The sequence below is a fragment of the Gadus morhua genome, chromosome 8 (assembly GCF_902167405.1).
Source record: "Gadus morhua chromosome 8, gadMor3.0, whole genome shotgun sequence".
NCBI classification, from domain to species: domain Eukaryota; kingdom Metazoa; phylum Chordata; class Actinopteri; order Gadiformes; family Gadidae; genus Gadus; species Gadus morhua.
In genome coordinates, this window is record NC_044055.1 from 1987082 (window position 1) to 2012120 (window position 25039).

At 44.9% G+C, this 25039-nt stretch overlaps 3 protein-coding genes, 1 long non-coding RNA gene and 8 other non-coding genes across 13 annotated transcripts; all 12 read right to left on the reverse strand.

The window, feature by feature from the left end:
- Positions 1–2829: 2829 nt before the first annotated feature.
- Positions 2830–10532, reverse strand: rabggtb (Rab geranylgeranyltransferase subunit beta). Its single transcript, XM_030364065.1, has 9 exons — positions 10449–10532; positions 9998–10105; positions 9711–9908; positions 8839–8944; positions 8493–8545; positions 7911–8021; positions 7149–7274; positions 6634–6783; positions 2830–4837 (listed from the first exon to the last, which is right to left on the reverse strand). The coding sequence occupies exons 1-9, from the start codon at positions 10449–10451 to the stop codon at positions 4697–4699; spliced, it is 996 nt and encodes a 331-aa protein (XP_030219925.1). The 5' UTR covers positions 10452–10532; the 3' UTR covers positions 2830–4696.
- A 216-nt stretch (positions 10533–10748) lies between these two features.
- On the reverse strand, positions 10749–16425 carry acadm (acyl-CoA dehydrogenase medium chain). Its single transcript, XM_030364064.1, has 12 exons — positions 16153–16425; positions 15156–15255; positions 14954–15051; positions 14778–14847; positions 14570–14670; positions 14234–14314; positions 13464–13594; positions 13275–13383; positions 12619–12759; positions 12120–12215; positions 11464–11712; positions 10749–11250 (listed from the first exon to the last, which is right to left on the reverse strand). Exons 1-12 carry the CDS (start codon positions 16165–16167, stop codon positions 11179–11181), a joined length of 1263 nt encoding a protein of 420 aa, XP_030219924.1. The 5' UTR covers positions 16168–16425; the 3' UTR covers positions 10749–11178.
- Positions 16426–17285: 860 nt separating this feature from the next.
- On the reverse strand, positions 17286–20301 carry LOC115549072 (uncharacterized). The gene is made up of 7 exons (XR_003977692.1): positions 20085–20301; positions 19177–19277; positions 18795–18879; positions 18344–18411; positions 18024–18113; positions 17692–17802; positions 17286–17434 (listed from the first exon to the last, which is right to left on the reverse strand). It is a non-coding gene; the product is annotated as an uncharacterized LOC115549072 (long non-coding RNA).
- On the reverse strand, positions 17540–17609 carry LOC115549702 (small nucleolar RNA SNORD38). Its single transcript, XR_003977814.1, has one exon. It is a non-coding gene; the product is annotated as a small nucleolar RNA SNORD38 (small nucleolar RNA).
- LOC115549704 (small nucleolar RNA SNORD38) lies at positions 17874–17941 on the reverse strand. The gene has a single exon (XR_003977816.1). It is a non-coding gene; the product is annotated as a small nucleolar RNA SNORD38 (small nucleolar RNA).
- LOC115549705 (small nucleolar RNA SNORD46) lies at positions 18202–18311 on the reverse strand. Its single transcript, XR_003977817.1, has one exon. It is a non-coding gene; the product is annotated as a small nucleolar RNA SNORD46 (small nucleolar RNA).
- LOC115549708 (small nucleolar RNA SNORA35) lies at positions 18506–18636 on the reverse strand. Its single transcript, XR_003977820.1, has one exon. It is a non-coding gene; the product is annotated as a small nucleolar RNA SNORA35 (small nucleolar RNA).
- On the reverse strand, positions 18962–19036 carry LOC115549701 (small nucleolar RNA SNORD55/SNORD39). The gene has a single exon (XR_003977813.1). It is a non-coding gene; the product is annotated as a small nucleolar RNA SNORD55/SNORD39 (small nucleolar RNA).
- Positions 20302–21987: 1686 nt separating the features above from the next.
- rps8a (ribosomal protein S8a) lies at positions 21988–24995 on the reverse strand. Of its 2 annotated transcripts, none has more exons than XM_030364067.1 (6): positions 24890–24995; positions 24032–24138; positions 23718–23817; positions 23262–23437; positions 22891–23020; positions 21988–22148 (listed from the first exon to the last, which is right to left on the reverse strand). In XM_030364067.1, the coding sequence occupies exons 1-6, from the start codon at positions 24891–24893 to the stop codon at positions 22039–22041; spliced, it is 627 nt and encodes a 208-aa protein (XP_030219927.1). In that variant the 5' UTR covers positions 24894–24995; the 3' UTR covers positions 21988–22038. The 2 variants fall into 2 exon arrangements, with proteins under 2 accessions (XP_030219927.1, XP_030219928.1); XM_030364068.1 differs by lacking the exon at positions 21988–22148 and adding an exon at positions 22149–22296 and having other exon boundaries at positions 22864–23020.
- LOC115549703 (small nucleolar RNA SNORD38) lies at positions 23513–23580 on the reverse strand. Its single transcript, XR_003977815.1, has one exon. It is a non-coding gene; the product is annotated as a small nucleolar RNA SNORD38 (small nucleolar RNA).
- LOC115549706 (small nucleolar RNA SNORD46) lies at positions 23889–23994 on the reverse strand. The gene has a single exon (XR_003977818.1). It is a non-coding gene; the product is annotated as a small nucleolar RNA SNORD46 (small nucleolar RNA).
- Positions 24210–24284, reverse strand: LOC115549700 (small nucleolar RNA SNORD55/SNORD39). The gene has a single exon (XR_003977812.1). It is a non-coding gene; the product is annotated as a small nucleolar RNA SNORD55/SNORD39 (small nucleolar RNA).
- Positions 24996–25039: the final 44 nt, after the last annotated feature.

Below are 25039 nucleotides of genomic sequence, written 5' to 3' on the forward strand. Positions count from 1 at the left end.
GTTGGCAAATCTATAATCGAAAACATTTTTTTTTAAAGCTTTAACATTAAAGTTTGCTTCATCCTGTTCCAGCAAAACGCTGCAAAGGCTTCCGTACCACAGAATCAGTACCTCTCCGATCTTCCTTCTCCATCCCATTTAAACCAGCTTGTCTGTAGCGTGTGCTTTGCCTTGCCCGTCAGATTGCCTCAAGCGAACCACATGAAAGAGGAGATAAGCTCACAGTCTCCTGTGGTAGGCCTACACCCTTAATAGTCTCCAAGGAGCGAGTTTTGGAAACATAGGAATACGAACTGAACCCCTTTTCGCCCTTCTATCAAACAAGGCATTCTAAGCATATTAAGTGCAGCACATTGATTAAGAGGGTAACTGTGTGCGTGTGCGTGTGTGTGTGTGTGTGTGTGTGTGTGTAAGAAGTTGCTCACTTTAAGGAGGTGTTTGATTACAACCCATTAAATCAGACTTGATACATTTCGGCCAAATCACTGCACGCCAGAATGGCCGCGCAATGGTTCATCAATGTGTACAGCAACAGTACCGCACCCCCCACCCCCCCCCCCCCCCCCCCCCCCCCCCCCCCCCCCCCCCCCCCATGTTGAAGTTTAACTGTAACTGTGAGAAACCCTGCTGAAAAGATACTACAACGACGTTCAAATAGACAGATGACCTATCCCTTGCTTTAGCTGGAGCTACTCCCAACAACACAGTAGAAGATAACAAATGAGCACGATTAGCTTTGGCCCTGGACTGTTCCATTAATGGCATTCAGCTGACGTTTGCAAATACACCAGAAACGGGATGCGTGCATTTGTGCGTGTGTGTGCGGACGTGAGCGTGGGTGTACTATAAAGGTGTGTTACCACTGTCTAAAGGCGGACGTAAACCCACCAGCGTCACACACCCCCACCAAATAGACGTTTAACCAGGTGAAGAATTAGGCACTAGTGCATTGCTGAGGCATCACTCGTGGGCGGCTGTAGAAGATCCGTTATGGACAGACGCCATTCCTCCACGACCCCTTCATCCACGCAAGGCAGGCGATTAAGGAACTTCAACGGGACATGAAGACTTAATAAAGTGGCCGGAAAGCTAATGGAAAAGATGATGGGCCAGCATCGGACGTTAATGAACAGCGGCCGAGGCGTTTGTGCTTCCCAGCGAGCGTGCCCTCTCGTTAAACGGGGCTCGTACCCACAAGACGCGAGGCTACGGCAGGCTACCAAGATGAGGGACTGACTCAATAGTCTCACTGACCAATTACACATTCTCGGATTTGAACCGAATAACACGTTCAATTATATATAGACATTTATGGGTGAACCCATCAGCGGCGATGTCTGGTAGCAATGAATTATGAGACGGCGTGTACATCCCCGCTTCGTGCCGGTCAGAGACACGGGGCTTCCCAGAGGCCGCCTGGTTGTAACGCTGCAGCGGTAGAGGAGACGTATAGAGGGGACCTATAGCCCCGCTGAACCTCGCTCATTGACTCTGCACTCCTGTCATCCGTAAATACTGCTGTGTCGCTCTGAATGAACAACGAGGAAGGGGGGGGGGGGGGGGGGGGGATAATAATTCTTCAACCTGCGGTCCCTCAACGGCTTGCCTTGTTCTTCGCTTCACACGTGAGTTATGGAATTCAGTTTTGCGAGAGATTCAGATTGCGCTGGTCCCCCGCTGCGCTGACTGATTCCGTTGCCACGAGAACAATACCTCGTCTGTGGTCCCGTGTAGCTCAACTGGTAGAGCGTTGAATTGATGTCCCCGGGTTTGATTCCCGTAGGAAGCATCCATGGGAGATTTCTCTAGTATGCAACAATTGTTGGACCCTAAAGCATGCAATGTTTTGAAGATTATCTGATTAATAGCTTTTTTTAATGTTAAAGATTGTTTCATATTGAATACAAATTCTCTAATAATGTGACATAAACACAATGAGAGAAGGTTTTTAAGAAAGGTAAGCCATAAGAAATATTCCACAGCAGAATAACACACGTAGGCCTACACAATATTCAGGTCCATATGTGAACAGCACTGTTTGTGTTGCGTTGGTTTCTCTTTTCTCAGCAAAACGGGGCACACGTCTTGTCTTGCTGTACTGGAGTTTCAAATTATTACACCAAGATGCCAAAGTTTGTTTGCTTTCAGAATGTTTCCTCAAATTGTTGTGGGCAATGCAATCTTGGGAAATATGTAGCCTATTTCGAACGTGCTGATATGATTGGCAGGTTACACATTGCAGCTTGAGATTCATCCAGCTCTCCGTTGTGTCTTTGTGTCCCTGTCTATCTTTATTTATCTTTCTCTCGCTTTGAGCCACCAGCACTATGTTGTCGCTAAACACACCTGGATGCTTCAAATGTCTGCTATGTCTGTTAAATACATGACTCCTATTGCATTTCCCAGATCAGAGACCCGCCGGCACACGTTCGGTAATTAAATAAAGACTTTCATGGTTGAAAATAACCACAGTAATAAGCAAAAAGAGTAGGCCTATAAGTAGCAGGTAGAGATGTTAGTTTAGTTAATGGATCAAAGTGGAATTATTTTTTGTGTTTTATCATAGGCATGGATAGGGATTTAGAGCCATCGTATTTCTATCTTTTTGACTGATTGTGATCATAGAAAATTATCAGTTGCCAAATCATAGAAAAATGTGCCGTTGATTGTCGTTGGACGGTATCGGTCTGGTCGGACCGCAGGGCGACGCAATGTCATAAGTGGCACTATTGCCATCTAGTGGTCTGATTGTACTTCACAGCATTTCGCGGACCATGACCAGATAATACTCCAACGGGATAATAAGGGACTGAAATGGATAACAGAAACGGCAATTTACACATTTATTTATTCCATCCGGTTATAAGAAAACAGACATGAGCTAACAGCCACACGGAATCTTGAATTTGAATTGAATTTTGAATTGATCTACCACACGGACCAAATTGACGTTAAGGAAGACAGGTGGACAAATAAGACGCTGAGTGCGCTCAATGCGGTAAACAGAAAAAAAAAAGACAAGAAATCTATGTTTCTTTACAATGGACCACTCTCAATATCAAAGTGAGGCATGGCGAAAGTGGAGATATTGACAGATGTGACCCTGGGAGAACTGACACGCAAAGGTTTGCCGTCTTGCGATGTACAGACAGTTGACAATGGGATAATGACACGAACATCAAAAATAAATTAGTGTAGCTGTGACTGTGCATAAATTATGAAATCCCCTGGAGCTAAAAAGCTGCTATCACTGCTACTGTATGTTCTCTGCATTAATATGGTGTGTGTGTGTGTGTGTGTGTGTGTGTGTGTGTGTGTGTGTGTGTGTGTGTGTGTGTCCGTGTTTCCAGTCATGAAATGAGCCAAACTCCACTTAGTAAAACACCTTTCCAGCTGTAAGGTGTAGCAGTATATAGATGAGGCCCCCGCATATCAATACGACCCAATGATACCCCTCCCACAGCCATTTTCCAGACATTAAGTTCTCATTTGCAGATCCTCTGCGGTCGTATTCGGCGACGCCCCCGCTTAGAAGAGACCAAATCGGCTACACAGGGTTTTGTTGAAAGTTGGTTTGTTAGAAGCATAACAATCATATTGCTGATTAAAGGTCAGTGCAACACATGACCTTGAACCTTGAGCACGCATAGGAGTACAAGGTGTTCGGTTCTCGGCGACTACGGTGAGCTGGTGGTGACACAGCGGCGGCGGCGGCTAGCTCTCAGACACAGTACCGAACACGTATGTAGTAGCGCTGCGGCGCGCTCTACCCGACACGGAACCGCTCGCTAGCCGTAGGAGCTACATCTTCAGTTCAGCCGCTGTTGAAGAGCGAGTCAACGGTAGGTGGAATGGTGGGTGTATTCGTAAATGTTTTGCATTAACCGTCCCCACTTTTACACATCTTCTTTCCCAATCATTTGAAGATTAGACCCTAAACACGAAGTACACCCGGGGAGGAATTCACTGCCGTCGTTCTGGCCTGTCCGCCTCCCAGCAGTTGGTCCTTGGGTTGTCTGCAGAGCAAGCTAGCTAAAACAAGACTCCTTCCACCCACTCACCCCAAGCCACCATAACCTCTCTCTCTCTCTCTCTCTCTCTCTCACTCACTCATCTCTCACTTTCTCTCCGTCAATCTCACTCTCACACTCACTCCCTCTCTCTCTCCCACACACACACTCACTCACACACACTCACTCACTCTCTCACTCTCGCCCTCTCTGTCACTCACTCACTCAATCTCTCACTCTCTCTCTCTCACTCTCTCGCCCTCTCTGTCACTCAATCTCTCACTCTCTCTCTCACTCTCTCTGTCACTCACTCACTCAATCTCTCACTCTCTCTCTCACTCTCTCGCCCTCTCTGTCACTCACTCACTCAATCTCTCACTCTCTCACCCTCTCTGTCACTCACTCACTCAATCTCTCACTTTCTCTCCGTCAATCTCACTCTCACTCTCACTCTCTCTCTCTGGGGTGATCGGGAGGGTGCGAGTGAGAGGCTGGTGTGAGAGGTGGGGGGGGGTCTCAGGTGGGGGGGGGTCTCAGGTGGGGGTGGGTCTCAGGTGGGGGGGGTCTCAGGTGGGGGGGGTCTCAGGTGGGGGTGGGTCTCAGGTGGGGGGGGGTCTCAGGTGGGGGGGGTGGTGGTGGGTATTAAGAAGGGGGTCTGGGGGGGAGGGGGGGAGGCAGCGGCGCTCTCAGCTTAGCAGCTCGGGCTCCAGGCCTATCCTGCGCAGGACGTCCTGGGGCATGCAGAGCACGGGGTTGACGGGCTTCACCTGCTCCTCCCCCAGCAGGGAGAGGCCCGCCACACCGAACAGCGTGTGGAAGGGGTCCACCTGGGGCACGACCGCCACGTGGAGGGTGGAGGGGTGGAGGCAGAGAGAGGGTGGAGGGGGGGGTGGAGACAGAGAGAGGGTGGAGGGGGGGGGGGAGACAGAGAGAGGGGGGAGGGGGGGGTGGAGACAGAGAGAGGGTGGAGGGGGGGGTGGAGACAGAGAGAGGGTGGAGGGGGGGGTGGAGACAGAGAGAGGGTGGAGGGGTGGAGGCAGAGAGAGGGTGGAGGGGGGGGTGGAGACAGAGAGAGGGTGGAGGGGGGGGTGGAGACAGAGAGAGGGTGGAGGGGGGGGTGGAGACAGAGAGAGGGTGGAGGGGGGGGTGGAGACAGAGAGAGGGTGGAGGGGGGGGGTGGAGACAGAGAGAGGGTGGAGGGGGGGGGTGGAGACAGAGAGAGGGTGGAGGGGGGGGTGGAGACAGAGAGAGGGTGGAGGGGGGGTGGAGACAGAGAGAGGGTGGAGGGGGGGGTGGAGACAGAGAGAGGGTGGAGGGGTGGAGGCAGAGAGAGGGTGGAGGCAGAGAGAGGGTGGAGGGGGGGGTGGAGACAGAGAGAGGGTGGAGGGGTGGAGGCAGAGAGAGGGTGGAGGGGGGGGTGGAGACAGAGAGAGGGTGGAGGGGGGGGTGGAGACAGAGAGAGGGTGGAGGGAGGCAGAGAGAGGGTGGAGGGGGGGGTGGAGACAGAGAGAGACAGTCAGAGGGAGGAGGTGGAGTGGACAGAGAGAGACAGTCAGAGGGTGGAGCGTGGAGTGGACAGAGAGAGACAAAAAGAGAGACGTGTTTATTTGTACTATGCTCTTGAAAATCAAAGAATACGTTACAAACACAATTTATACAAATAAACCAAATGGGCTGAGGGACAGAAATCCTCTAAACAATCCAATTAACTGGAAAGAGGAGCGTTGGGATTATTTAAAATAGGGAAACTCAAGGATTGCTCTGGGAAAAGCAAACACAATTAGACGCCTATAATTAAAGAAACTCTTGCAGATACCAGATACAATTCTGGCCGGTTTTTCTAGAAGCTTGGCATTAGAGAGGTAAAACCCCCAAAAAGATCGAACACATAAATGAACAGATTCCAGGGGGCGCTAGACCAATGCATTGTTAGTATGTACTGCTCATTCCCTCCAGGATTTCGCGGATGAAGTTGCAGTGTTTAGGTTTTTGTTGCGACAGTGTGAGAGGAAGTGAAAGATATCACTACAATTTTCCCTGAGTAATTTGTTAAATATTAAGATATTACTGAAAAAAAAAAACATTAAAAGAACAAAAAAAATGAGAAATGGTCCCATGAATAATTGATTCTTGATTCTTTCCGCGCTGGCAATTGACTTGGTGCCACAGCCTCTGTCATAGCGATCTGCCTCGTCGTCTGACGTCCTGCCTGCAGTTCTGTAGTTATGTTTCACGGTGACAAAATGCTTATCAATGGAAGATTTCCGCTTTTGTTCCACCACAATGCAAAATAAATTTCCCCCGCTTTCATTGAGAATACCAGGATACTGCTTTTCGCGATCTTTCGCAGTTATTTTGGTCGGCAAGGGGTGAAACGTTGGACACGCTACATGAACGCTAGGATCGCTTGGACGTAAACACGAAGTAAGGCGGAAGGTAGTTGGTCGACGTCAGTTAAAGACGACGCCACCGATTGTTCAAATTTGCGGGAAAGTTGCGGTGGTTGCTTAAAATTGTGACGCCGCCCTGAATTCGCCGGTGATTGGTTGACGTTGCGTTGAAGTTGCAAATCGCAACATCGCGAAACCCTGGAGGGTCTGACTGCTGTACCACACGGGCTCACCATGTCTCCTGGACGGTCGGCGAAGCCCCCGGTCTCCTCGTCCTGGCAGGCCAGGATGAAGGCCCGCAGCTTGGCCTTGTCGATCCAGTGGATCCTGCCGATGATCTTCAGAGAGGCCAGCACCCACCACGAGTAGCACACGTCTGGAAGCTGGAACCAAGGAACCACAGGGTCAGGGGAACCAGAGAGGGAGAGGGAGGGGGAACCAGAGATAGGGTCAGGGGAACCAGAGAGGGTCAGGGAGAACCAGAGAGGGTCCGGGGAACCAGAGAGAGGGACGGGGGAACCAGAGAGGGTCAGGGGAACCAGAGAGGGTCAGGGGAACCAGAGAGAGGGACGGGGGAACCAGAGAGAGGGTCAGGAAAATGTGTTTGTTTATCGCAGTTGTTGTTTTTTCCCGTTGAGCGCTCATCACAGGCTTTCTGAATCAGGCTTTCTATCATACATTATGAATCTGGCGTTCTAACCCAACCCAGAGTTAAACGTCGTCAAGAGTCGGCTCTGATGGGACCCACCTTCTCTGGCCGGCCGTTGAGCCCCCCCGACGGCAGCTGCCTCTCACAGAGCCACCAGCCCAGGAGGTCGGCGTTGAGCCGGTGCAGCTGACCCGTCAGCGACAGGAAGCCCGTGCAGCAGTAGATCTGCCGGAGGCGGGAGGCGACAGGAAGGACGGAACACAGCGGTAGAAAACAGGAGATTTGAATATGAAGAATTAGGGAAAAGGCTGTCTCTCCCTCTCTTAAATGTAAACTCTGTGTTTATACGTTACAATGATTAGGGGCAGGTGATACAAAATAATACAATAAGAAAGACACTATAAAACAACACGGAAGGGACGGCAGTGTTGGTAAAAGAAACGGTTAATTATAGTTAAAGACTCCCCCACGTTTTATGAGAGCTTTTGTTTGACCAAGAGAATATATCAACAGATAATGTCGATTTTACATCATTTCTTTCTCAAGCACTCACTTGAAATACGTTTCCCCCACAAGAGGGCGCAATTCACTCTTAATGCTTTTGGCATAGCCCTTATCCAGTATGGAAGGGGAAAACCATGATGTTATTGATGTTTTAAAGGTCCCGTGACATGCCACCAGGAGTGAGCGTGATAAGCCATTACGAGCCGTTTTAAAATCGGCCTCTTCTGACAACAGTGGGATGAGCAGCGTTTGCTACAGTCCACTGGGTAGGCTGGTAGACCGATCTATCGGCTGATCACACTCACACCTGGTGGCATGTCATGGGACCTTTCATTATTCTGAACCCGGGGAACGTACCTGGCCGGCATGAGACTCGGAGCCGGGTCGGCAGCCGAACCCACCGTCAAAGTTCATGCAGGACAAGACGAACTCCACCGCCTTGTCGACGTCGATGGCGTCCAACTTCCCCTGGGACGACAGAACCAACACATCTCTCTGACACGTCCTCTGGGACAACACACGAGCTATTACCCAAGAATAACCAAATCGATTATTAGGTTTATGTTTAAGATAAAGTATTTTTTTAATAATTGCGCAGACGATTATACCACTTTATTACACGGGTCTTCTCAATGCTGTGGAACGCTCCGTTCCATTGCATGGGCCCTTCACAATTTCCGGCGGTGAATTATATTTGATAATTCACCGTTGCTAAGGATAATTGACCGCTGTCAAGGAAAACAAAGGATTTTTTGCCTCTAATGATGTCTTTGGTATAACTCTGCAAGTAGTCCGGTAGCTTGTCAACCCCAGCGTCTTTGGTTGCTAAGCGACGTCAACGTCTTTGGCGGACTATTTCTCTGCTGATCAACACTACGAATGCTACGTCATTATCCCGATAATGACCGGCGTTCTATACATTATCCCTTACATACATACCAGTAGGGCGAGTGTGGCGACAGCGCAGAAGGAAAACCGCGTGTCGATTTCTCCTGTGGAGACAGAAGGCAGAGGAATGAAGCAACATCATGCCAGGCACCGTATAATGTGCAAAGGGAATGTCTTCAAAGCCTTGCACACAGAACACCAAGATTCCAAAACAGAGATGGCATTTGTTTCTTCTGGAAGTCAAGGGCTGACAGCCTGGCTATTATTAACGTTCCCTTCTGTTCAAAAGACTTTTGCAAAAATGTTGATTTGCAGTTATTATAAGACCGGAACCCTGAGTGGTGGTTCCTATATGTGGATTCAACTAAAATCCAGACGAAGAAGGATCCTTGCTCACCCCATTTGTCCCCAGCGAACGAGCCGTCCTCCTGCTGCAAGGCCTTGATGTACTCCACCACCTTATCCACATCAAGAGCCTGAACGTTGTCATACAGCGACAGGATCTGAGGGACAGGAATCAAACACGTGTTCTCAATCATATGAAACAAACTGAACACAACAATTAAACTTAAAGCGGCTCTAATCTAAACAATCACAATGTATATATGCTTTTTATCTTTGCATGAAGAGTAAACATAGACCGCTATATGCTGCTGCACTCTGTGTAGACCGCGCCGTAACCACGTCGTAACCTCTGAAAGTAAGATATTAACACACGTCGCTATAGAGTTTCACTCTGTTATCGCCACAGATGGTTGGCGATGAAACTACACTTGTAGTTTAGTACCCACTGTACTATAGCAATTGTATTTTGGAATAGCAGACGGATAGTTTGTTGATATGGTGCACAACATCTATTTAAATGCACTTATTTTGGTTTTAACCAATACATCCAGAGTCCGGCCATGTTTGGAGCCACGTGCTCAAGCCATGGACACCGCTAAAGTAAGACTAGTCTAAAAACGAAATTGTTACATAGAATTCCTTTCATGCCCACTGAACATAGAATTGATATCAGAAACCAAAATGACTTGATTAGCTATGAAGTTGGCATTATTGTTAATATATTATTGTGTCTTGTTTAGTTTTGTAGTATTTATTATTCTAACCTACAGGTGGAAAATAGAAATTAGCAAAAAACTGGTGCAATGGATCTCTCCTTGTTCTAAACAAGGTTAATCTTTCTTTGCACATTGTCCCTGTTTAAATAGACATTACATAGAATATATCGTTTTTGAGACGTCCTTTGACTAACGGCAGCCCCCTCACCTGCACCGCACTGAGGGTGTACAGTAGATGCGGGTCGTGTCCGATGCTCGCACTGATGCCTCCACACTCGTGCTGGCAGGACTTGATGAACTCTGTGATCTCCTCGCAGTTCATCCTCGGTAGCTGGCTCATGAGGTCCATAACGGTCAGACCCCAGTAGATGCCACTCATCCTCAGGTATTCTGATACCGTGTACTCCTAGGGAAACAACACCCAACACGAACCCAATTTTAAACAGATTTATTTAAATTCTTCATAAATTCTGATTAAAATAAATCCAAACTTACGTAGTCATCTTTTTTAGAACCATATGCTGCTATATAGTCGGCATGCTTGTCCAATATGAGCGCATTGGGGGCATCATCCTTGATGACCACATCTTTTATTTGGGTACCCTGGAATTAAGAGCCGAACATATGAAACACTATGAACGATGTTTCGTTGACGTGATGAGTTACAGTTTATGGCGTCGAGATTAGAAAATATGTTAAATAAATTGCAGCGTTTGGTGTTGAATACAGGTGTTGCCCGGTTGGCAATTGTATAGCTATAAATTAAATGTTACACGAAGCTATGCAGCTAATACAGGGTTAGAAGTCCTGTAGAATGAACGGATATCGCCCCAGCTGTTGAAATTATTAAAAGTATAAACACAGAAATTACGGAATATATGTACTATACACCTCTACAATCAGTAATAGCAGGAATGTATCGGTTTTAAAACAACAAGCTAGTTACCATTCTGGATTTATCGCATGATCATGCGTCGCACCTTTACGACGTCACGCCACCAGATCAGCTGGCTGTCAGCGGGTGTTTTTTTTCAGAAGTCAAAACTAATCGTCAATGTGCATTTAATGAAATCATGTTCACTAATGCGCTTAGTATTTCGTTTATTAATCTTACGATTACGTCCATTGGGGCTGTACTAGAGATCCCTACATTTTAGGTATCGAAAATGTATGTATATTTAACTGCCCATCTCAGTGCGTGGTCAAATGTATCGGCAATCCATTCAAAGTAAACAAGAGTTAAAACCATAGTTGTCACATTTTACATTTATTACAATCCCCAACAGACCTCATGGACAACAGAAGAAAGTAGTTGAAAAGAAAATGACACGGAAAGAGAATGTCAAAGTTATTATGTATGTAAGCTGAATCTAATAGACATCATTGGATTCCACAGGTTAGCATTCTGAAGTACCACACTCAGCTTTCCACCTGGACACACTGAACAATTTTTTTCGCTGTGATCGGTATGAAAGTACAATAAAAGGCCATACTTTATATCGTCTAAGATGATGATAATTACATGACATTACAATTCGGCTGATGTTAGGCAACAAATGTTTGGATTTTGTATCCAAGCAGTATTATCCAAGAGTGATTTCTATTAAATATATCAAAAAATATAATACAAGCAAGGAGGGTATTTCGATGATGCATAGTCCAATGGTTTAAAACGTTCACTTCTTGTACTTCCCAAGGTGTTCACGGGCGATGATGAGTCTCTGGATTTGAGCCGTGCCTTCATAGATCTACAAAAAGAGGAATAATGGTTAATGATTTAACATTTAATGAGGCGTCTCATCCACTTCCACTTCCTGTTCCATCTGTTTTCCCCCTGATGTTATGACACACACACACACACACACACACACACACACACACACACACACACACACACACACACACACACACACACACACACACACACACACACACACACACACACACACACACACACACACCTGGTAGATCTTGGCGTCCCTCATCAGTTTCTCCACGGGGTAGTCGCTGTTGAAGCCGTTGCCGCCGAACACCTGGACGGCGTCGCTGGCCACCTGGTTGGCGATGTCCCCGGCGTACGCCTTGGCGATGGAGGCGAAGTACGTGTTCCTGCGACCCATGTCCACCTCCCAGGCCGACCGCTGGTAGGCCATGCGGGCCAGCTCCACCTTCAGCGCCATCTCCGCCAGGAGGAAGGACACCGCCTGGTGCTGGGGGAGGAAGACGAGGGCAGATGAAGGATCAATGCCAATTTTTTGATATTCATAAATCGATAACAATCTTTGCGGATGGATTGTGTCGAAAGTGATTGGGTTCCACGTTCACGAAAAGCAATGACCACGCAGACGCTTCGACGCAGTCGGGAACCTTTATGGTTTAGTTCACGGACCAATCGGGTTTCAGTGAGCGGACCAATCACAGCCCTCGCTGCTGCGTCGCCTCGACGGAAGGTTACAATTTCTGGGAGGCGCACGCCCGGCCCTTGTGGTGGACGCAAGGAGGGTCCGCAAGGACGTACAGGGTCAGTGTCCCCCTTGTGTTGCGTGAACGTGGAACCATGATCAGCCCTTAAGGACCGTTGTTATCATGAATAATACTGTGAGATTTTGTTACTGACCTCAGCGATGACTACGCCAAACGCTTTCCTCTCCAGGGAGTAGTTGGTGGCCTCGTCCAGGGCCCTCTGGGCCAGGCCGGTGGCTCCGGCAGCCACCTGCAGCAGGGTGATGAACCCTGAATGACTGCCAGTGTGGACGGCTACCAACATAGTACCACCATTCAAGAACCCTTAACGTGCTAGGTTGTGTGTGTTCCTTTTCTGGTATGTTTGCTAAATGACCTACAAAGTCCATCTGCATGTGCTCGTGCTTGCACTATCAATATCGTGACAATTATATAACCATAGACATTTTTGAAACACAAATGGATGTCAGCCAAGTAGGATGATTGCTACATTGCTACATCACTGTTGAACATCACAAAATCAAAAACAGTGGGCTTCTGTTTTATGACCATCCGTCTACAGAATCTTAAAGGATCCTGCGGTGTCAGAAGGATCGTATTGGGGTACAAGGATCACTGTTGGGGTTCTTCCCTCCCAGCTAGTGGAGACTTACGGGGGGTCGGGTCTTGTCGAAAGCCCCCATGGCGATCTTGAAACCGGCTCCCTCTCCAATGAGGACGTTCTCCTTGGGTATCCGCACGTCCTCAAAGGTGATGCCTCTGGTGTCGGAACACCTCTGGCCCATGTTCAGCTCCTGCACAGACACAGGGTGACATCAGGGTGAGGAGGGTGGGTAAGTGTAGAAACACTTTAAACTACTTTTTTTGGTTCTTAAATTGTATATATATACACGTTAGATAAAACATAATTTCTGGATTTTCAATCTTGACAATACATCATTCATAGGATTTGGATGTTTCTGGACTGAAAACTAAATTTCCTGTTTCTATAACCTGCTGCACTTGATATTAACCCACACATTTCATGAGAAACGCTAACCAGTTGAACCGGACCCTTGAAAAATGATATTACTCCAGCCTACTCACAAGCAAGGTCAATTGTAAAATGTACCCATGTTCAAACTCTTTGCACCAACGTTGGAAAAAGGAGCCATGAAAAGCGATAGTACTTACACAGTATTGCCTTAATATTAACCGGGCCATGTGCTACTTTCGGGGCAAAGTGTAAAGCTAGTGCACCCTTCAAAATGGTGAACTGGTTGGGGTGAAGGTAAACAAGGCTGTAGACACTGCCCGGAGCGGTTCTCACCTTCCGGCCGATCTGGATTCCTGGGGTGTCTGCGTCCACGATGAAGCCGGTGAACGCCTTGCTGGTCGGGCACTTGGGGTCCACACTGGTACGCGCCAGGAGGAAGTACCTGAGATGGGACGACACATTTGAGAGGCCGCTACTAGACTGCTCACACCTGTACTGTATCCGGTCTCGGCGGCTGCGCACCAGTTGGCTTTCCCTCCGTTGGTGATCCACATCTTCTGGCCGTTGACGACGTAATCGTCCCCGGTCTTCACGGCGCGGGTCTTGAGGCCGGCGACGTCGGAGCCAGCCCCCGGCTCGGTCACGCAGTAGGCCTGCCGGGATGCACACGGGGCATTCAAGGTAAAGTACATGTTTCACCATCTTTCACATCTTCATCTCATAGTTGACATATTTAGCCTGATAGTGTAACAACGCTGAATATCCTACTGACATATGATTGCAGTCATTCGGCTTTTGATACAAAAGCATCACAGTCCTGGAATATATTACCATCTCATGTTAGAGACTGTGCCACTTACACCACCTTTAAAAAGACCCTTAAACAGTGGTTTGTAGCAAGCCAGACCTGCTCTCATATGTAACCTTTGGTCATTCTACTTTTTCTACATGGACTCTTGATGTGAATTGGGACCTATTTTGTGTGTAAAAGTGTTTTTTTTATCTATTTTGTATACTGGTATGTTGTTTTTATGTTCTTGACTTGCCTTAGGACAACGGATGTAAATTAGCAACTAAGCTAACTCCGGCATATTTATATTGATGCTCTGGCTGACATGTTAATTAATGTGCACTGTCCTAATCAAATAAATAAATAATAATAATAATACAGTTTTGTTTATTTGTATGTACCTGACCTCGTTTATCTTTGGAGTAGATGTCAGGAGAAAACAAAAAGACCATTAAAAAAGGGTTGAGGACGTTTTTGATTACAGGGTCAATGCCGTACTCACACACATGAGGGGCTCCTCAGTCATTCGCCCCAAGTATTTCTTCTTCTGGGCTTCATTGCCAGCGATAATAACGGGCATTTGCTGTACACAAAAACAAAAAAGGCTGTTACCAGGTTTTCGTTTTGTAACAACAGTATCATGAGATGGACTACAACACACAACATAGCATATCATGCAATACAGGTCTGGATAAAAAAGGTAAAAGGCCTATAAACAACATGATCTAAATGTACATGATAAAAGTAATGCATTCAATGTCAGGCCAGATCATATGGACAAACAGACACAAGCACACGGAATTGGTGACACCGATGACCTTGAAGAAATGGAACTCACACCCAGGGAGTTGGCCTCGATGGCGGTCTGGACACCTGTGCAGCCGTAGGCCAGCTCCTCTGTGATCAGGCAGGCGTCGAATATGGACAAGCCCATTCCACCTGAACACAAGGCCAGGCAAAAGGCGTTCCTACACATATAGTGAGCTGTAAACAAAATACAAATTGAAAGAAAAAAGAAACAAGAAATACAAAAAAGGAGTGCATACCGTAGTCCTCTCCGATGTGAGAGTTCATCAGACCGAGCTCCCACGCTCTGTTGATAACGGGGACGGGATACTGTACAGCGAGAAGAAAAGACGCACAAAATAAAGCAATCGGAGGCAAACAATTAATGAAAGCACTCACACCAATGTGACCGTAGGATTAAAGAAACAAGACCCACTTCACCACTTCTGTCGTAAGCGGCTGCAACGGGAACGATTTCCTCACGGGCAAACCTCCTCGCCAGCTCCTGGAACTCCTTCTGCTGCTCGGTGAGCTCTGTGGGCAGAGGGAATGTGTTGCACAATTGTGTGTGTGTCCTCGCATGATATTATGAACCTCATCTCAAGATGAGCTAATGTATAACCCCGACTGCCACATACCAAAGGAAAAACCAAGGGATGCTTTTGGGGCGACATTCGCGCTTGCGGCAGCTTGACTGGACTGTAGCCGGAGTCCGGTTTGCACACCGGCTCGAAGTGCCTGGAGGTCAATCAGACGAATAGGTTATTATTATTACAGCACTGTCTTCAAAGGGTCCTGCAGAGGACATAGTGCCATTATATGTTAGGACCATTGGTTCAAGTTTGTTCAAGATAGCCCAAGACTTGAAAGACTTGAACTTGAACTTGAAAAGCCTGACTTGCTGGAAACTGAATGCAACTCAGGTGTCGCTAGGAAATATGTTGAAAGTACAACAAACTAGCATTGCAATAACTTATCTCAACAAAAACATGTTACATTGCATTATACATGATATTAATTAGTGTCAAATGCCTTAGTGTTCTCAGCCTTTTGTGTTCCTCATATTTATGATAACTCTATGACATGTGTATGTAACACATTGACACAGAGCACATACACACAACGTGTCTTTTCAGATCTACATACGTTGTGTGTGATCTGTGTCAGTGTGTTATATACACATGGACACAGATCACACACAACGTATGTAGATCTGAACTGACATGAACAAAGCATTAGTTGTCTGGTATTTATAAAAAAAACGAGGATTGGTACAAGAGAAAACCTTTCAGTGGAGAAACGTATAATAAGGATATTTAAATTGTTACAAAACGGGTCATGTAATCAGCTACTTACAAGAAACCAACCAGTTTTCCTCGTCAAAACCACATTTACACAGTTGCGTTATACGATAGGTAGTAGGCATAGGATTTATCATGAAAAATACATAATAATAATAATCCATAACCGCTGTACACAACAAAGTGCATGTTGCAGAATACCATGACATTACGTTAGCCTCGATAGCACAAGCTAGCAGCACAAGAGGAAGTCTGCCTTCGAAAAACTCATACACAAGTCAAATATCCGAGTCATTAGTGTGGCGTTGGTCCTTGCAATAAGGATTGCATTTACCTTGTTGAAGAACATTATTTTGATTGATCCAGAAAGAGTTTGACGCTCCGATAAGACCCCTGCCTCTAAAACCTCTGACCTACTAAACAACCCTCACTTCACACCAGCCAATCAGAACAAAGCATCCCTTCGTTGGTTCCAGCCCTACTGGAAGGAGAAGACCTTTGCTCTACTTTCTTACCCAACATGAAATTTTCTGTCATGGAAAAGAGTTGATAGTTTCTAATTCGTTAAAGCGACGTTTAAAGAAATTCAAACAATTATCAGGGGGATTGATTTATTTACTTGCCAATATTTGCAGTTATATGGAACTGAAATTCCAGAATTAACTTTAATGATCGAGACAATGAAACATTAAGAGTGAAGGCTGGTTCTTTTTCAATTTACAGGATAGATCGGATATGGACAATCATTCCTGGTAACGCGGCGTTTGGAGGGCTGACGCCCACGTACACGTTCCCCCACATCCACGTGTGCCAAGTCCAGCCACGGAGTCCAACGCTATGCCGCAGTTCTGATTAGAGTTCCAATCTTAGTCTTGTATGAAAAGGTAGATGGCATTGTACACAAAACCAAACCATTTGACAAATACTAATGAATCACCGCGTGTCCCCTTTTTCAAAGGTCTGACTAAAAGTTAACATTGGAATTTGTAGATTAATTACATTTAAATGAAAACCGTGACTTAATATGATTTCGGATCGCATCTCAGCGCATGCTACCAGTTTCATAGGCAGAGTATTAAATTCAGCATCTAGTGCCAAGCGTAGCCAACAGCATGTTTGACCTATAGTCAAGTGCTTAATGTTTATTCTCTAGGATTCGGCTTGCAAAAGAAAAGATTTTGAATCGCAGTCGTTTTAATTCCTTATCCTAAAGATTAATTCATGAGTCGTAACCTTCATTGCAAGGTCATGTTCCAAATGCAGGTTTACCATGTGAAAATGAAAAGCATCCCAAGTTTTGCAAGTTTCGTGATTGATTATCAGTGCTTGACCCACCCTCAAATCTAGACTAAATGTTTAAACCGAAAGTGGGAATTAACAATTTATGCTGTCCATATGGCAAAATAGAATTTCAAAGTACAGCAACATAGTCAACCATGCATCAATACGAAGGACAAAACCAGAAAATTGTGGAAAGTTGATTTATTTTTTAATCAATATGTGGTTCTCTGCATCCATTTCCACAGGTATCTCAAGGTCTTCACTGTACTCTGCTGGGCCCTTGAAGAACTTTCTGAATCTTGCAAGAAAGTGTTCATGAGCTCTTCATGTGGAGACTGCAGGAGATGGACAAGAATAAAGTGAGATTCTGAGGCCAAACAATTCATGGCTACCTCTAGCATGTTCTAGTGCTCTAAAATGTTTTAACTTTATTATATGGCCTTCCTCAGAGTCACAAATATCGTCACATGCATTCAGTAGCAGAACTGGACAATGTTATCTTCACTGAAAGGCCAAGTTTTAGATGTGGCTCTAACCACAAACACTCCATATATTAAAAAAGAATAATCGAAAATCATGTTGAAATCCTCACCAGCTTTGCATCCAGTAGGGCTGGCAAACCACGCCGTTACTCACTGAAGCCTCAACCAGGACACTGCCACTCTTCACAAGTCTGGGTTCTCACAGCGTCCTGCGTGTGAGCCTGAAAAACGGCATCACAGCAATATTAGGAAGATGTACAAGCGGTTTCCAGGAAAATGCTAGTACAAAATGTATCTCAGAGTCACATTATCGTCACTTGCATTCAGTAGCAGAACTGGACAGGGATATCGTCATTGAAAGTGATATAAATACTAAAATCCACATTCGTAAAAAAGACAATAGGGATGAAAATAAAATTTAAATCTAAAAATAAAAACTTACCTTTGAGACATTGCCACCATCCAGGCTCAGGTCCCTCCATTTTGTGTCCCCACGTTGGACAATCACCGTGTGGCTTGGCCAAGTTCCAATCTGTTAAAAAACATAATCTGATTAATTGACTTGTCCATATTTGCATCCACTTGTACTGCATTGTATTGGCAACACCAATATGTACTGCAGCGTGTCAGAGTAACTATGACAAGAGTCCTGGCATCGGCAAGTTAAAAGATTTGAACCAAAACGGCCAAATGAAAACAAACCTAAGGTTAGGGTTTCATCAACCACGCAATCGACTAACGCAGTCACAGGGGATAACGTACCTCCGTCAGCGGACACCCAGACGTTCACACTCATCTTGGTGGGTTTTGGCAGCTGTCCACAGAGATGCCTACACACCGAGACATTAAGTTTTGCAATAGTTAGTGTCATTTCACACACACCGTCAAAACAGATTGGATTCTTCTGCTTAATTCTCATCCTCCATTTGTTCTTGGCCTTCGAAAGGGATAAGCCATTATGTGACCATGACCTTCTGCAAACCAAGGTTCTTCTAGCACTGAGGATGATTGGACAGCCAATGGAGGTGGCATACCAGTATAAATGGACAGTGCAGAATTAAGTCAAACCAGAAAACTCAACTCCAGTCAATATTCAAGATCATATATAGTGGACATTTTAGATTTTGTCTCAAAAGCTACAGTTCATTTACCATCGTTAGACAAAGATTAACAGCAAAGCCAAAACCGTAGCCATGGTAGAGATCAAGCATACCCATGTGTTGCTGGAAGACGACTCCGCTCAAGCCTTAGGGTAGGGCTTTCGTTCCAGTTGGGTTAAGGCCAATTGTCAGAGATAGCTGGTGGGAATAAGAAGAGTACCATAGGTTAATTAGGAGAGTAATTTACCGTCGAATTTAAGTGGCAGTGCATATATACACTTGAGCAATCAGTTCTCCAAGGTAGTTATCCTCATAGCGAGCTCGGATTCCGCTTATAGTATCATCATATTGCTCAAGCATTGTCGACAGCATGCAGCTAGCTCATTATATATATTTTACAGACATCTTGCACCTCCCACCCATAGATGGTTTGCAGGAGAATACCAGTGTGAAACCTAGCAATCGTTTAATAAAACAAAAAGGAATGTTACTCACTCCCAGGGATTGTTCCCCGAGGCCGGCGTGGACACCAGCGCAGCTGTAAGCCAGCGCCGAAGTCATCGGTAAGTTTGCGGATTTCGGCATTCCCATTCAACCTAAAGAGATGATTGGATAAAGGGATTACTAAAGAGGAAAGTAATCAGTCTGCAAAAAAATAAAGTAGAACACTTTGTATCTAGAATCGTGCAAAGAGGGACAATCCACTGCGCAAAATATCATTATACCGTGATAACTCAAATAATGAACAAAACGTATGATGCGAACAATTACTCAATATTTAATAAACATTTCATCTAGCGGATATTACATGAAGGAAATCAAGCGGTTGCACTCCGGGCCCGTTAGCACGCGGCCCATTAAAGGCAGTCACACGTGTACGGTTATGAGGCTAGCATGCTAATGTAGCATCACGTGGTAGTAACCCGGTTCGCGGCGTGGACGGATATGGGCTCTTTGCGCCACCTAAATTCGTTTTTTCGGTAGCACTACATGCAAAACCGTGGATGGATGCTCCCTGGATCAGAATATTTGGAACATGTATTTTCATTGTATTTCAATGAGCTGGGTTTGTCATCATTTCCAGGGAGTGAATTACCAGTCTAGTGGATACCGACCATCAACTAAATGTCCGATTTCATCTAGTTTGTGCTGCAACAGATAATAGGCCTCGTCAGTAGAAGTCTCGAGAACACAATATCTTCCCACATCATTAACTTAAAACTCCAAAAGTGAGTGGCCTAGTACCGCTTATACAATTGAGTGATTACAGATCTCCTTAAACCCATATATAAGAGAATCATGCAACATTAGAAGTTAGTTATTCCCTGAATGAGGCTGCACGAGTAAACTCCTTATAGTAACGATTGTAATATCGTATCATATAACATAACCATTCAGCTTACCGTAGTCGTATTTAGGAGGGATAGGCTGAGATCTTTACTTGATGTTGTTCTGGAAGAAGTGAATGAGAACAAGAAGTGGGTTCTATGGTTATTTATACTTCCATGGTTGCGGTGTATGTCAGCGCTCATTGGTTGTTCCATGTGATTGGCTTAGAGTGAGCCACTTGCATGAGGATGTAGGGGTAGTCCCTACCTCTCATGCAACCGGAAGTCCTGCCCTCACTCTAGCTACCCACTCACAAGGGGGTTCTCGTGCCTCTTCCGGTAGAGCCCATGGGACCTATGAGATCGAAATATATGAATGGGTTCCAATGGAGAGAAAGTCATTATTTTCTGGTCCCACTCTTTATACGCCATGGATAACACATATGTTGTTTGTGGATTTAAATGATAATTATTCATGTAAAGAAAACTAAACATTTTCGTGAAGAAGTTTGATAATGTTAGGGTTTTTCCAAGTGGAGGATAAAAGCATCAAAAGAGGTGAAAACCATTATAAATTGGAACATGTGGAGAGTTATGCCGATGGGGAGATTGTCGGTCTTGTCCACGCCAGTCGCAGGGAGCGTGACGGCACATGTGTTTTCTCTACAGCCTTTAACTGAACAATTGCACAATAAACGGTCAAACTCTTGACATGAAAAATTATAATTTAAATCCACAAACAACATATGTGTAATCCGGGGCATATAAAGACTGGGACCAGAAGATAATTACTTCTCTCCATTGAAACGATCTCATAGGTCCCATGGGCTCTACCAGAAGGGAGTAGGGACGTGACTTCGCCACTCTATAGTAATTGACTTGCCGATTATGTTTATTCCATTCCAATGCATCAGAACATTTATCGATATAAAAATGTAGGTTTAAAGGAAACACGCATTTCATTTAACCCATCGATCATACAGACTTAGCTTATGTGTACTTGTTCTCTGGACCATAGCCAGGGTTTAGCAATTAGTTTGGTCCAGATTTTATTTTTCTTATTTACTGCATTCCTGGATGAGCAAAATCCATACCAAAATGACAACTACAAACACAACCCAAGCTATACACTAAACTTATCAATGAAAGATTCAGAGGGAGCAAAAATACTTTAATTAAGTCAACATATTTTGTGTGCTTGTATTAAACTCCTGATTAGTTACATATCCTTGGTGACCTTGGGTGTCTTGAAAGGCGCCTCTAAATTAAATATTATATCTCCGATTTTTATATAGGGAGTTGGGTAAGAGCTTTATTTGACCCAACCCCTGTATTTTCATATTTTTGTTTGTCAAAGTTAAGCTTATATGGTTCCGGTTGAGCCACAACACTGAGAAGACGTATTTTCCCTGACCTTTGATGCATTATTTATCGACAGGGGACTCCGAGATGAAGGTAACGTTTATTTGTCTTTTTACTTGCCTATACGACACGAGTAAAAAATGTCTCATCTTATGCAACTCCCGATGTTAAGAAAAAATAGGAAATATATACCTCATAGCTGGCATGCTTCTCCGTATCGTTTAACATTTCTATTGATGAGGTTTTAAATCTCTGAACAAACGAAAACAAAAGCCTGGATAAGAAAATAGCCACAGCTGAACCCCATTGTCTTTATATCGCCTTGTTTATCCAGATGCATCATGGCATATTGTCCTACAGATAAAGTTTTATTTATGAAATAATTTAATTTTCAGCATCCACCTCTTCTTAGCCTTTGAGAGGAAGAAGTCCTTTTTGTGACCCAGTCCTTCTGCAAACCAAGGTTGATCTAACATTGAGGATGTTTGGACAGCCAACGGGTGCAGCATATACCAGTCCAGTATGAATGGACAGTGCATCTGAAAAACCCCTCTGATGTAAATCCATCCCCACATCTCTTGTTCTAGTCAAGACCACAAAGAAAGTGAAGACGATACACAGCTTTGGGACGTTTGGATTTTATTTGACTTATCAAACGGCTGTACATCTATTTGCCTTTCTTGGCCTTGATCTTCCTCAGGTAGAACTCGAGCTCCTTGCCTTCCAGTACGTAGCCGTCGGCCCTGCCACACTGGCCGGGTCTGGAAGCAATGCAAGCTGTGGGAGAGAATCACCAACGTTTAATTACATGCAGATAACATTAAGTACTCATCCAAGAAGATGAATTTAAAGGATGTAGTTAAGGTGTGCCAACATTTCTATCTCCGATGAACAGCAATGGGAATAAAAAGAGCCCCATGATTTATAATAACTTTGTAGACCCTTTGAATCTAGAATCATGCAAAGATGGACAATTCACTGGGGAAAATATCAATATACATGGATAACTCAATATAATGAACAAAAAGGATGGTAAGAACAATCCTCGTTATTAGTAGTAACCCGGTTCGCGGCGTGGACGGATATGGGCTCCTTGACCCACCTAAATTCGTTTTTTCGGTAGCACTACATGCAAAACCGTGGATGGATGCTCCCTGGATCAGAATATTTGGAACATGTATTTTCATTGTATTTCAATGAGCTGGGTTTGTCATCATTTCCAGGGAGTGAATTACCAGTCTAGTGGATACCGACCATCAACTAAATGTCCGATTTTATCTCGTTTGTGCTGCAACTGATAATAGGCCTCGTCAGTAGAAGTCTCGAGAACACAATATCTTCCCACATCATTAACTTAAAACTCCAAAAGTGAGTGGCCTATTACCGCTTATACAGTTGAGTGACTACTCATCTCCTTAAACCCATACATGAGAATCATGCAACATTAGAAGTTAGTTATTCCCTGAATGAGGCTGCATGAGTAAACTTGTTAAAATAACTTTGTAGACGTTTGTCTTACCAAGAAGTTTTCCCTGCTGGAACTGTTCCTCCAAGAGGGGATTGACTTTGCTGGTCTTTTTGCGCTCATCAATCTTCTTCTGAATCTTTTTGGACCTCTTCTTGTTCAGAGTTTCCTCCTCCTCAGCGGTCTATAGGAGATGCACAAGAAGAATTGAGATGTTGTGGCGTAAAACACAACGTGTTCCAGTGATCTTCAACAGTTTTAACTTTATCATAAGGCCTTCCTCAGGGTCACAATTGTCTTCAACCGAACAGTAGCAGAACTGGAAAAGTTTAGTTAACATCACTGAAAGGCCGCTTCTAAATGTGGGCTAAAACCACACTGCACGGTATAAATTATTTTCAGACAAATTAGTTTATTATCCTTACCAGCTTAGCTCCCTTCTTGCGTCCCATTGGAGTGGCGTAGTGAGCCTCGTACCACTGCCTGAAGGGAAGACTGTCAACAAGGACAATGCAGTTCTTCACCAGGGTCTTGGTTCTCACCAGCTCGTTGTTGGAGGCGTTGTAGACCACATCTATAATCCTGGTCTTGCGTGTGCAGCCTAAAAGACAGCAAACACCAAAACGTTTAAACTGGATGTAGATGCAATTGCTGGGGACGTTTTTAGTAAACATTCTTTCTCAGAGTCACATTATCGTCACTTGCATTCAGTAGCAGAACTGGACATGGTTATCGTCAGTGAAAGAAATGTGGGCCTGCATGTAGTACATATTACAATTAATGGATCATTTATCAAGTTTGAGATGGTCATTTACCATTAACCAAGATCTATGTGCAGCCAGCAGAAAACGCAATTAAGCCAATATATAAACAAATCTTACATTCTGAGCCCCAAGCAAAGTTGCCAACGTCAAGCCTGAGAGCCCTGTATTTCTTGTTCCCACCACGGACCCTCACCGTGTGGATACGACGAGGTCCAATCTGTTAAAAGAATAAAGTAGTGTGATTAACTTGTTGCGATTTCCAATAGCAAGCATGCCCAACATGCAATGCACGTGTCAGAGTAACTATGACAGAGTCCTATCATCGGCAAGTACGATTTGAACCAAAACGGCCAAACAAATACAAGCCTTAGGTCAGGTTCTCATCACCCACAGCATTAAAAAACAGAAACAGCATTCGTAGGGCTACATACCTTTGTGTTTGCGGGTGGGCGACCGAGCTCATACTTCCTTTTCTTGTGATAAGGCTTGCGTTTACCGCCGGTCTTGCGGCGTTTATGCCAGTTGTCCCTCGAGATACCTGGTGCAGATGATACAAGTGGTTAATTTGGTGAGTAGATTCTATTCGTTTAATTCCAAGCATTAAACGCTTGAGCAATCAGTTCTCCAAGGTAGTTATCCTCATAGCGAGCTCGGATTCCGCTTATAGTATCATCATATTGCTCAAACATACAGCCAGCATGCACATGGCAAAAACACCTAGCTTTTAACAAATACCTAGACTAAACGGGTATAGACAGAGTACTAGATCCCGGCATTACCCGCCAGCCATCAAGAAAACATTTTAGAGCCATGTGTACAGGCAATTACGTTCTTTGTCATTACAATATCTGTATTTTACAATCTCACAACGGTGTTAGTTAGCCTGCTAGTTAGCCTAGTGTTAGCGTGAACTCAGTACTACTGCAGAACACATTGAAAATACAAGCGGGTTAAAGTTTAAGATATGCCCAGGGAACACAAAGAAAACATATGCACCCTGGAAGTAATTTAAGTCAATTAAATGAGAAGTCTACCGTGTTTTTAAAAACATCGTTCCGTATCAATTGCTATACAGCCCATGAGCGTAGCCATCTTGGTAGCCTAGTCAGCCATCCGTTTCCACAGATCTCAATTTAACCAAATACATTAAAATGTGTCTATCAATTTGGCCATCTCTACGATTAGATTATATTAAGCAGGTATATTTCAGACTGTTAATGCCATAATAATGCTGTATAAAACCTGATGGACAAGGATTCTCTCTCCAACCCGAGCATGAAAACACGTACCCATTCTCAGGCGCCGGCTAGAAAGAGAACTCGCAAGGGCTCATGGGGAAGTTTGAAGCCATTTCTTCTCGCGAGAAAACCCATTACTTCCTGTTTTTTCGCAGGTAAACCTCGTTCATAGCGCCACCCAAAGGCACTTCATCAATGCAC